Source organism: Raphanus sativus, chromosome 8 (assembly GCF_000801105.2).
Source record: "Raphanus sativus cultivar WK10039 chromosome 8, ASM80110v3, whole genome shotgun sequence".
Classification (NCBI taxonomy): domain Eukaryota; kingdom Viridiplantae; phylum Streptophyta; class Magnoliopsida; order Brassicales; family Brassicaceae; genus Raphanus; species Raphanus sativus.
The window spans coordinates 23,600,285-23,611,545 of NC_079518.1; the positions used below are offsets into that span (position 1 = coordinate 23,600,285).

Sequence of the window (11,261 nt, forward strand, 5' to 3'; positions counted from 1 at the left end):
AAATTTTATAATATCTTAAAAGAAAAAAAACTCAAATGAGAAATTTTATTTTTGACTGTGAGATTGCTAAGCTGTAAGTAAATTAAGTTTTTACCATTTTCATTTCAATATTAGATGAAATGAACAATTTATTCGAATATATTTTATGTGAATTCAAGCAATTGTACAAAAAATATAAAGGGAATACACAATATTAATTATTTGTTAGTTACATAATACACCTTACTACGCCAAAAACACCAGCAAAAAATTATTAAAAGTTTTATTCATTTCTTTGACAAAGTTGTAGTATTCTTATAAATATTATTTGAGTTCTAGTGTAGATAAAAAAATTAGGGAGGGCAAAAATATTGACATCGGCAAACACTTCTCCGTTTACTTTTTAAGGCACCCGCTAAGATTCAGCAGTATTTTCTTATGCTCTTTGGCACAGTGAGCTTTGCAGCGCTTGGTTTCACATGTTTTGTCCGGCAATTCTGAATGACATGGTTTTCCTTTCTGAGCAATCACCGTTTCTCCTATTATTACAATAATTAAAATATAATATTAGTTTTCATATTTAAAATATACAAAAATGATTTTTTGTAAAACATATAATTAGAGAGTTTTATGCATACTTATAGAAGAAGAAAAAAACTAAACGTTTAAAGATCTTCGTTCTAGATCATTGATTATTCTTTAAAAATCATTAAACTCAATATTATAGAATTGTACATTCAATTTTATACAGCATCAAATAAAATTTATTTTGGAGCGATTATATAATATATCAATAAAGTTGTAAATGTAAACACAAACCGAACAGAAGAATTGTGAGCATAACAAAACCAATAAGCAAAGGTTTAAACGTGTTTTTCATCTTTGCTAATGAAATGATAGTGTTTTAGAAATTAGAAAGACAGAGAAGAACATTTATAGATGAATCACATATTGAAACCTATCTAATTTAAGCTATGTATCTTTTCAAAATCCGATATAAAAGGATCTAGTTTGACAAAAAAACACAATATTAGTTTTTACGTATTTAATAAATAAAAAGTTTATTTCAGTATTTTTAACTTTATTTAAAATATTTATCGATATATATAAACAATCAAATTCGATTAATTCACAGATTCAGAATTTATATAATATATATTTAGAAAAAAACAAAAAGATTAACAAATTGGTGAGTAGAAATATAATTTTGAAGATAAATATAAAAACAATCAGTTATTTATATATGCATTTTGACAATACTTCGTTTATGAATGACACATAAGAAAAGTAACACATAAGCAAATTTAGTAGATATATGAAGATTGTGTTTAGCCTTACGATTTGAGGCATTTTGGATCAACCGTTAGACGATGCCAATTTCATATTAGCATTATTCGTTCAAGTTAAAATAAGGCGTAACTAACTAACGGCAGAAAAAAGTCAAAATTGTTAGGCTTTCTATATTTAGCCAATTTTTAATGGCTAGACAGCCCTAGGAGTTGGCGTTATATTTTCTTTATGCATTTTGACAATACTTCATATATGAATGACACATAAGAAAAATCACACATAAGTGAATTTAATAGATATATGAAGATTGTGTTTAGCCATACGATTTGAGGCATTTTGGATATTTTGGATCGACTGTTAGATGATGCCAATTTCATATTAGCATTGAGTTTATGCTATTTTGGTATTTTTCTTAAGAATGTGTCAATTTTTCATTTGAGATAAAAGAAGGCGTAACTAACTAACGGCAGAAAAAAGGTCAAAAGTGTTAGGCTTTCTATATTTAGCCAATTGTGAATGGCTAGACAGCGCTAGGGGTTGGCGTTATATTTTCCATTTCCAATGTAGCAGAAAATGATTTTGTATTTTTCACTTCAATAATACAATAATTGTTTTATATAATATTTCGTTTAGTTATACAAATATTTTTGGTATAAATTTGTTTTAGTCATAAAATTCATCCCATAAAAAAAATTTCTTTTTTTTAGTTATTGCTGAAGAAGAGGAAGCCTAAGAGCCGTTGAGATTTATCTTTTGGTTCAAACAACGCAATAGTGTGATGTTGGGCCATAAAGTCTATGGACAACGTAAGGCCGGAGCCGTTGGGCCGCAAGGCTGAAGAAAGAAAAATAACAGTGACATTCTTTCGTTTGTGAAATAGTGTATTGATGAGATACTAATAAGAGATGTGTAACTTAAAGTGGTGACGTTTACTCATTCTAATCTCATCACAAACCATAAAGACTACATCTTATGCCTACGAACAAAAGAGAGAGAGAGAGAGAGAGAGAGAGAGAGAGAGAGAGAGAGAGAGAGAGAGAGAGAGAGAGAGAGAGAGAGAGAGAGAAAACGCAATGCCAACAATGCTATAACACACATCTGAATGAATCAGTTTTCAAGCATTGTATCACTTTGGTTTCTCCAAGTGATCAGGTCTTACACATTGATCTTACCTTCAATCTATGATTGTATATCAATGTGATCGTCTCTTCCACTCCTCTTCCAAGTCTCCCTCTCTTTCTCCCTTCTCGTGTACTTCTCATGATCCGACAAAAGGCCACACTGAAATCAAACGCTTTGTTCCTCTCCTCGAACCATAAACTCGATAAATGCATACTTCCTTCACCCATCGTCGATGCTTAGAACGAAATACCTAAAATAAATCCAAAGACAGCTTGACAGAGTTCTCTCTCCTGATGGGATCCACTAAACAAGCCGCAAATAGATCATCGGAGTTAATATGAGTCTGTATGTTTGATGACAAAAAAAAAAAGATCGTCGGAGTTCGAATCTTCTAACCGGATCTCGAAGCGGACCTTGTATCCGACAGATATGAGTCTGTATGTATGATACAATGTGGAGTCTACGAGAACATATCTTATCGGACTGAAGCCATTCAGTGCACTTGTATCCGACAGATGTGGTTAGCGGCGGGATCTTGTAAACGAAGACCTGCGTACCATGAGAAGTGTATGCTCGAATGTCTTCTTCTTTCTCGAACGACATTGGAAGAAGACTTGTGTGAAGCTTTAACCATTTTTTATTTCAATTTTTGTATGAACTAATAGGAAATTCCTATATAGTTTCTTTTGTTAATTTATGTATTAAATTAGAAGTTATAACTTTGTATGTGTGATTTTTTATTTTTAAATTAACTATCCTTAGACAGTCATTTAAAATATACCTATCATTTAATACTATATCACTACAAGAATGTATGAAAATTAAATAAATTATTACTAGATTTTGATCCGCGCTTTAAAAGCGCGGATTTATTTTCCTTTATTTTTTTAAATTGACAAATATTTAGTAAATGTCATATTTTCATATATTTGTTTTTTATAAAAGATTTAAGCTTTTTATCTTTTTTATCGTGTTTCATATTACAAGAGTATAGGCCTGAGCACAATTTCCGGACTCGAAGAACCAACCCGAAACCGACCCAAAAATCAGGGTCCCGAACCCCCATCAGACCCATGGTAAATATCCGAATGAGTTCTAAATTGCTATATCCGAACCGGTCCCGAACCCGACCCAAACCGAGAACCGAATGAGTATCCGAAGATGATACAGCCTGGAAATCAGACTATATAAATTGATGAGCTGAGGTTCAACCTGAAAACAAAGAAGATAGATTTTTATAAGTTTTATGAGTCTTTATAAAGCAAAACAGAAACAAATGAAATATGAATGAGATGCTGATGATAATAAGAATAAAACAAGATAAATAAACAAAGGATAGGATAGAATTAGGCTGCTAGACTGAAGTCTCTCTCAGCCTAATCAGTTGATGATTGAAGTGGATTGAGATGGTGCTTTGCTTGCTGGTCGTGTAACTCTCTCAAGCTTGGCAAATGAATGGGATGGAAGGAAGGATGGATTGACGACGCTACCAGAAACTATGGAAAGGAGTCTTGATAAGTCAAGGTGCTCTGGAGCTACTTCTCACAATCTCAAAAGACTTAGAACAATAGTTTTAAGAAAATTAGAAAACTGAATAATTCATATTACTTTCAAAGATGGTTGTTTTACAATGAAGAAAATACTAGAGCTTTATAGGCTCGACATAAGCAGACTCTAACAGTCATAAAAGGACATAAGGAAAGAAATAAAAATCGAAATAATAAACTTGGAAGCAAAGAAATTGATGGCTCCTTGAAAACTAGCCGTTAGGCTGATTTGTTGTCTTTGGAGAAGACTGATCTTGTATCTTGATATCCTGGTGAAATATCCACGAAATATGAGTCTCTGTCTGCTGAGTAATCTCATAAGGGCCTGTGTTTCTTCTGGTTTAAAGGAATAGAGCCGTTGGTCCTTGCTCATTAAGTGGAGAAGAGTTTCCTTGAATACATGTGGTGCCACTACAAGAAATATCAGTATTAGTAGCACCGTAAAAACGCTACCATATCGTTTTCGTAGCGAAAACACTTACGCTATGACAGCCGCAGCTATGGTAGACTCCCCCTATATCGTAGCGTTTTCTGTGTGCTATAATAAACACAGATATTATAGCATTTTATTTTTGTTACATTAATACATTTTTGTAGCATCTCATTTTTGCTATTATATACATTTTTATGGCTTCTATTTAGTGCTATAAAATAATTTATTATGACAGAGATATAATGCTATAACTAAAAAAAAATAAAAAATTATTAATTGAATTAGTTATTTAACTGAAGAAATTAATTAAATTAATTTGTTAAAAATTAAATAGCTGAAAATTAAATCGAATATTAATTATAATTAAAATAAATATTTATTATAAATAAAATCAGTATACAAACAAAACTGGTTTTACAATATTAAACCAACAAGAAAAATTAAACCAGACTTGGTTTACTAATCTAAACATACAACCAGAAAACTAAACCAAATTAACCAAAACCAGAAAACCTAATAATCAAACCAAGCCGCCTCCATCTCCGGTGCGTGTTCTCCGCCTCCATCTCCGGGGCGTCTTCTTCTCCGCCTCCTCTGCTCGCGACCGCCGCTGCCGCCTATGCTCATGACCACCGCATTTTCTCAGAAACGACTCCACTGCTCACGAACGCCTTCTATGGTCATGACCACAAGCTCTGTCACGACCACCACCATTACCAAGAAAAAAAATATCTGATTCAGAGAGAGAGAGAGAGAGAAAATAAAGGGGAGACAGAGAGGTACCTGTAGGAGCTCTGGACAGAAGAAATTGAAACTAAGCCTTGAAGCCTTGTAAATCATCCACTGTCTGTTCTGCAATACCCATGAACACGAGCATAAAAAGAATGAAACTTTGATAAAAAACGAGCGAAACTTAATAATTCTTACCAGATACAGTTAGAGAAACGAGAAACGAAAGAAACTTAGCTAATTGGAAAAATAAGAGGAAGAACAAACCCTAAATCGCTTGTTGATAGGACCGAAAGCAGACAAGGAATCAATCGGCAAAACCCTAGAAATCAGATCTCTCTCTCGATCGACCATCTCCATCTCTTCTCTCTCTCTCTCTCTCTCTCTCTCTCTCTCTCTCTCGTCTCTAACGCGCAGATCTGCGAAAATAATTAAAAAATAAATGAAAAAATAAATTAATATCAGACGTTGGATTCGATACCATCTAACGGCTAAAATGGTTATCCACGCCTGACCAATAGAAAAGAAGGACGGGGATTGATAAAAGAGTTATTTTTGGCCTTTGATCTAATTTCATCAATGGCTCACAAAAAACAACACTAATTATCTTTTTATTTATTTATAGTTATTATATAAATTATCTAAAACTATAAATAATCTGATATTTTAATTTAAAATTTGAAATCTAAATTTTCTATCAAGATTTTGACATATTGTGTGATTGAGTAAAATATTAAAAATTAAAATTCTAATGTTTTATGATATAGTTTAATATGAGGTTTGTGGTTTAGTTTTATAGTTTAGAGTTAAAGATTTAAAATTAAGTATATGGCTTGAAGTTTAAAATGTATTTGGAGTTTAAGTTTAAATTTTTAAAATATATCTGAAATATGTAATATGGTTTAATGCTTTGAGATATGTAATTTGAAGTATATATGTAAGGTTTAGGCCTTTAGGGTATATACATTTTAATTTATTAGATATGGTTTATATTTGAAATTAGGGCTTAGGGTATATATTTTGATTGAAGATTTTAAGGTTTATGCTTTGTAAGTTATAGATGAAGATTAAAATCGAACTTTGAGTTTTATTTTAAGATTATAGGTTATAGTGTGAAAAATTAGAGTCAAAGATTTAAAACATACTTTGTGTTTTGGATTTAAATCTAATAATTAAGATTTAAACAATTAATTATAAATTTATAAAATTTAAAAGTTAAAAAAATCACAAATCGTGTTTTTATTTATATTTTATGTAGACAATTTTTTAATGTTTAGAAAATAAAGTTTGGAGTTAAAGGATAAATTTAGGGTTTAGGGCATGTTTAGGGGTTAGAACATGAAGTAAAAAAAAATATTGTTTTTGTTAGATTTATAACTAGTGTTGGATTTTCGTTTTTTTTTATGATATTACTTTTGTGTTATCTTTGGATTTTATAGTTAATTACTATCAGTAAGTAAATAACTAAAATAAAATTTCATTGACCATTTTAAACAGAATCTGTCAAATTAGTAACCAGGAGTGCTTCAACATATAAAATTACTAATGCCATTATGAAAATCAATGGCAGTCGGGTTTCCCCTGAATCTCCAAGGCGACCACTACATTCACTAACTACCTGGTTACTAAATGCAACATTAACAGTGTCTATAAACACACTTCCCAAACCCTCACGACCTCAACATCAACGCTAAGCCGTATCTTCTTTCTTCACCGCAACAAGCCTCCACGCACCGGCAAAAAGTACCGATCCTTCCTCGTACCGGCACACATAGCGTAGTTGCCATGTTTGGATGAATAATCAAGGAGCCTTTTGCCATACCTCCAACTCGAACTATGGTTCCTCCAACCTGAGCAAGTTAAGATCTTTGTAAGATATATGAAACTGCAAGAAACAGAGTGCAACTAGGTTTCTTAAAACGACCTGTGATTCAACTGCAGTTTCAATACATTCTAGTTACAGCACAAGGCGACTCAGACATAAGACAAGCCCTCTGATGCAAGTAACTCACCAAACAGAAACAAGTATTGTGTATGAGAATGCACTCTTGAAGAAAGAAGAAATAAACATACGTGGTAATTTCTTATCTAGATCATTTGATAGTTTCTTGACTAGTTCCACTAAGTTCAATAAGCACTCGTGTGCAACTTTGCCCACCAGACAACTCCTCATTAAAGTACTCAAACGCGAGAGGCAAACGATGGGCATCGAATATCTATGAACTGACTCTGGAAATCAGGACCCATACCACTTCATATAAGGAAACACCAAAGTTAGCTATTGAAACAGAGCGAAAGAACTAAAGAAAAGGCAACTTATGAGATATACTAAGCACCCAAATCCAAAATTTTAACCCAACAGAAAAGATTACAATTTTCAACTTGGCTGCAACAAAAGAAACTACTTTCTTATCCTACACGCAGGAGATTGCTGAGAAAGAAAGCAGAGTGAGTGGTCAGTAAAGAACACAGATCGAGAAGAAACCTTTCTTCACCAGCAGTATCCCAAATCTGGGGTTTTGTGACTTTGTCCTTAACATTCATGCTACGAGATTCATCTATAACTTTGTTCCCTGAAAAAAGGGAAAAACCAAGTAGAACAATCAAAGACAGAGAAACCATGTTGAACTAAATCTCACAACCATACAATAGAAAATGATTCTTATACAATAATACACAATGTAAGAACAAAAAGCACACACCCAACAAGCTTACCAAAACAGATCGACTTTTTAGCTATAAAGACAAGAACTTTCCAGTTCAAGAATCAAAAGAGTCTTACCTCAAAGGAATCAAGTTCCCTGAAGTTAAAATTCTGAAATATTTGCTTAAACTCATCGTTAGAACCATCTTCAAACTCGGGCTGATCAGAAATTGAGGGACCTGTCTTGCAAATACGTAAAACTTTCCACCATTGGAGAGGATCAAAGCTTTCTCTCGCCGGATCTGGAGCCCAACGATGACGGCATAGGGATAGCAGATGACGATCTGGAGCAGGAGAGTACGAGGACGGCGTGAAACGAGCAGAGGACCAGGCGGTGTCGCGGCTTGAGTAGTCATGTTCAGATTGAGATACTAGGGGTGGGATCGCAGATTGGAGTTTCCATTGATCGAGAAATGGCTTTGTTTTGTCGAAAGAAACCCTAGTGAGAGAGAAAGTTCATCTGTTAATGGAGGAGAAGAAAGATAGGGAAGGGATGAATGAATTCTTTTTTCTTTGAAAAAATAGCTTTTCTTTGTTAAGTGGCGGAAAAATAAAATTTTACCTTAAGTATTTTGCCTCCAAAATGATATTTCTGCTGCGAAACTGATTTTTCCGTTTCCGTTTAATGAAATTTTTTTCGTAGCTCGAATTTAATGCTACGGTAGAGTTATGATCCGATTTTTTGCGTTTTTAGTAGCAGTTCGTAAATTCGTGTTACCGTGAACTGCTACCGATACCTATATTTCTTGTAGTGTGCAGCCGGATATGGAAAGTTGTTGGAGAGAGAGATCCGCCTGATCTCCTGGGGGCTGGTGCATCTAAAGACGTCCTCCTTGTCTTCTGTTTGGTCTAGAGCATCTCCTGGTTTCCACAAATAGGTTTGGATCGGACCAAATCGAATTGGTTGGCAACTTTCCCAAATTGATGTCGGTTTGACCAGTTTTGGGAAATTGATTGTATCTTGGTTTTCTCTTGACCAATTCGCTAGACTTCCTGAATAGCTGACAAATCCCTCTTGAAGCCCATTATTAATTCTGGAGAAGGTCGCCTCGTGTTTGGACTGAAATCCACTTCTAAAGCCTGATACTCGCAACTGGATGGGCTGGAAAACCTCTAGTTTGTAAAATCAATAACTCCTTGGTCCGGTAAGCTTTTCTGGAAATTCCAATTGGGCTGGACTCCTTCTTGAGTGTAGAATCCACTAAAATTGGTTTCATTCCAAAACTCCTTTTGGTTGTCGAGATATACGCCGTGGACTGGACCTATGTCGCTGGTATCGCCTAGGGGTTGTTTTGGACAGTTTGGGGAACCTCCGGTTCAGCTACTGGTTTGATGGCCGCATCAGAAGATATCTGAAATGTGAATATATATCTAAAAATATATGTTATAATTATATTTATAATTATTTTAATATTTTAAATTAATATTATAAGTTAACTATAGTAGTTATTTTCGGTACTTTTGAGTATTTTTGGATAAAATATGATAGTTTGGATAAAAGTTTACCCATAAAAACTGTATAGAATAAATATTTTTGGTTACTTTTGGTTTCTTTTGAGTAATTTGGATACAAAAATTTGAACCGAATCAGATACTTTGGTTACTATGAGTACAAATAACCGAACCCGTTTTAGATACTTTGGTTATTTGATTATTTGATTATTTTCAGGTTCTTATGCATGAGAACCGAATCCACTCGGACTCGGAAAGACCCGACTCGAACCCTACCCGAAATTTTATAATACATGAATGAGGTTTAATTTCAAAACCCGAAAAACCCGATACCCGAAAGAACCGATCCGTACCAGAACGGGTACCCTAACATCCAGGTCTTATGAGTATTTATGTTTAGAAAAATTAAACTTTATGAGTATTTATGTTTAGAAAAATTAAACTTTATTCTTAATGAATTAAGTTGGTATAACTCTGATAAATTAATTTTATTATGTGGTTAATTTTTTCAATAAAAAATTATATACTTTTAATAAAGATTTATACTTTTCAATGAAAAAATTTCAAAAACATTTATGAGTGCTTAAATTATATTAAAAAGAAAATACATAATAATTAGAACAAATGACTCATATAGCACTAAACCAAGTTCTTATTTTCAAATTAGCACTTTTGATTCATTAAAGAGATAATTTACCTCTATGCCCTCTCCTTTGAGTTATTAAAAAAAAAATACAGAACTGGAAATCAATTATAGGAGACGATCTCCGACGTTATCCTCGGCTTCGCCATTGACGATCTATCTCTCCTTTCTCGCTCTTGTATTGTGTACGCTTCTAGAGAAAGATGAAGAAGAAGAAGAAGATGAGTCATGTCTGGATTATACAACAACAACTCGTCTTACTTTTCTCCTGCTAGAGCTGCTTCTCCTCAGATCAGAAGCACTCCTGAGATCGACAGGTATATGTCTCTCTGATCTCTTCTCTCGAAAAGAACACTCCTGTTTGTTTTTGTTTTTAACAGATCTGATTCGTTCTTTCTTGTCTCTCGAACAGCTCTCAGTACTTGACGGAGCTTCTCGTTGAACATCAAAAGCTTACACCTTTTATGCAAGTCTTGCCCATATGCAGCCGCCTGTTGAATCAAGGTTTGTCCTTTTCAAGATTCTTGATTCGGAACTCATTTTTGGGAGTCAAATCAGGTAGTCCAATCAATGGTGTTTTAGTCTCATTTGATTTGTTTCTTAAGTTTTGGTCTTATTGAATCAATCAAAATACTTACTTAGTAGTACTAGCATTTAAGTGTCTTTCAGTTGCCTTGTTGTTGTTCGTTTGAAAGATTCATTGATTGATGTTTCAGAGATGTTCAGGGTATCTGGAATGATGCCTAACCAAGGAGGATTTGGCGGCGATTTTGATAGACTCAGACACAGAAGTCCCAGTCCAATGGCTTCTTCTAATCTTATGTCTAATGTCTCTAACTCCGGTTTAGCTGCTTGGAACAGAGCTTCTCTCTCAGGAGGTATTACCATCATCTGTTTTAAGCTCTGTACTTGTGTTGTCTAAGATTGTGACTGCGTTGTGTTGCATCTGTTTGAGCATTGTGGAACACCTGGAATGACAATGGATTGGCAAGGTGCACCTGGAAGTCCCAGCTCATACACTGTCAAAAGGATATTGCGTCTGGAGATTCCAATATATAGCTATCCTAATGTCAGTACTCACTAACCGATGCTTTTATTTTTTTGCTTTAGTCTTGCTTGATTCTTCTCGGTTGTCTTTGCAGATTCCATTGGAAATGAAGATCAGAGAAGGTTCTGATGAAGGTGTTCCTGTGATTGTTTCTTCACCTGGTTCTGTAGTATTAAAAGCTTATGAAGATTCTAGCTCAAACGTGGTGAATAGGCTCAAGGAGCTACGTGATAATCCTTAGAATGAGATTCAGACAAATTAACGTTCCACACTCATCATAGAACAAGCCATGAGAACAAGAGGCATTATAAAAC

The 11,261-nt window shown here is 34.0% G+C and overlaps 2 protein-coding genes and 2 long non-coding RNA genes across 6 annotated transcripts; 1 reads left to right on the forward strand and 3 right to left on the reverse strand.

Moving 5' to 3' along the window:
- Positions 1-324: 324 nt before the first annotated feature.
- On the reverse strand, positions 325-859 carry LOC130498654 (uncharacterized). The gene is made up of 2 exons (XM_056992193.1): positions 799-859; positions 325-518 (listed from the first exon to the last, which is right to left on the reverse strand). Exons 1-2 carry the CDS (start codon positions 857-859, stop codon positions 376-378), a joined length of 204 nt encoding a protein of 67 aa, XP_056848173.1. The 3' UTR covers positions 325-375.
- A 3,869-nt stretch (positions 860-4,728) lies between these two features.
- On the reverse strand, positions 4,729-5,509 carry LOC130499228 (uncharacterized). Its single transcript, XR_008938110.1, has 2 exons — positions 5,368-5,509; positions 4,729-5,223 (listed from the first exon to the last, which is right to left on the reverse strand). It is a non-coding gene; the product is annotated as an uncharacterized LOC130499228 (long non-coding RNA).
- Positions 5,510-6,553: 1,044 nt separating this feature from the next.
- Positions 6,554-8,359, reverse strand: LOC108837607 (uncharacterized). Of its 2 annotated transcripts, none has more exons than XR_001947373.2 (3): positions 7,883-8,359; positions 7,174-7,673; positions 6,554-6,950 (listed from the first exon to the last, which is right to left on the reverse strand). It is a non-coding gene; the product is annotated as an uncharacterized LOC108837607 (long non-coding RNA). The 2 variants fall into 2 exon arrangements; XR_008937388.1 differs by having other exon boundaries at positions 6,554-7,024; positions 7,586-7,673; positions 7,883-8,357.
- Positions 8,360-9,981: 1,622 nt separating this feature from the next.
- LOC130499149 (KH domain-containing protein At2g38610-like) lies at positions 9,982-11,259 on the forward strand. Of its 2 annotated transcripts, none has more exons than XM_056993086.1 (4): positions 9,982-10,216; positions 10,312-10,457; positions 10,616-10,968; positions 11,042-11,259. In XM_056993086.1, exons 1-3 carry the CDS (start codon positions 10,128-10,130, stop codon positions 10,819-10,821), a joined length of 441 nt encoding a protein of 146 aa, XP_056849066.1. In that variant the 5' UTR covers positions 9,982-10,127; the 3' UTR covers positions 10,822-10,968; positions 11,042-11,259. The 2 variants fall into 2 exon arrangements, with proteins under 2 accessions (XP_056849066.1, XP_056849067.1); XM_056993087.1 differs by having other exon boundaries at positions 9,987-10,216; positions 10,312-10,403; positions 11,042-11,192.
- The last annotated feature ends 2 nt before the right edge of the window (positions 11,260-11,261 follow it).

Coding starts and splice junctions, on each gene's coding strand:
- LOC130498654 (XM_056992193.1), bottom strand. CDS start 859: ATGAAAAACACGTTTAAACCTTTGCTTATTGGTTTTGTTATGCTCACA. Junction 519..798: donor GCTCACAATTCTTCTGTTCG/GTTTGTGTTTAC, acceptor TTGTAATAATAG/GAGAAACGGTGATTGCTCAG.
- LOC130499149 (XM_056993086.1), top strand. CDS start 10,128: ATGTCTGGATTATACAACAACAACTCGTCTTACTTTTCTCCTGCTAGA. Junction 10,217..10,311: donor AGCACTCCTGAGATCGACAG/GTATATGTCTCT, acceptor TCTCTCGAACAG/CTCTCAGTACTTGACGGAGC. Junction 10,458..10,615: donor ATTTTTGGGAGTCAAATCAG/GTAGTCCAATCA, acceptor TTGATGTTTCAG/AGATGTTCAGGGTATCTGGA.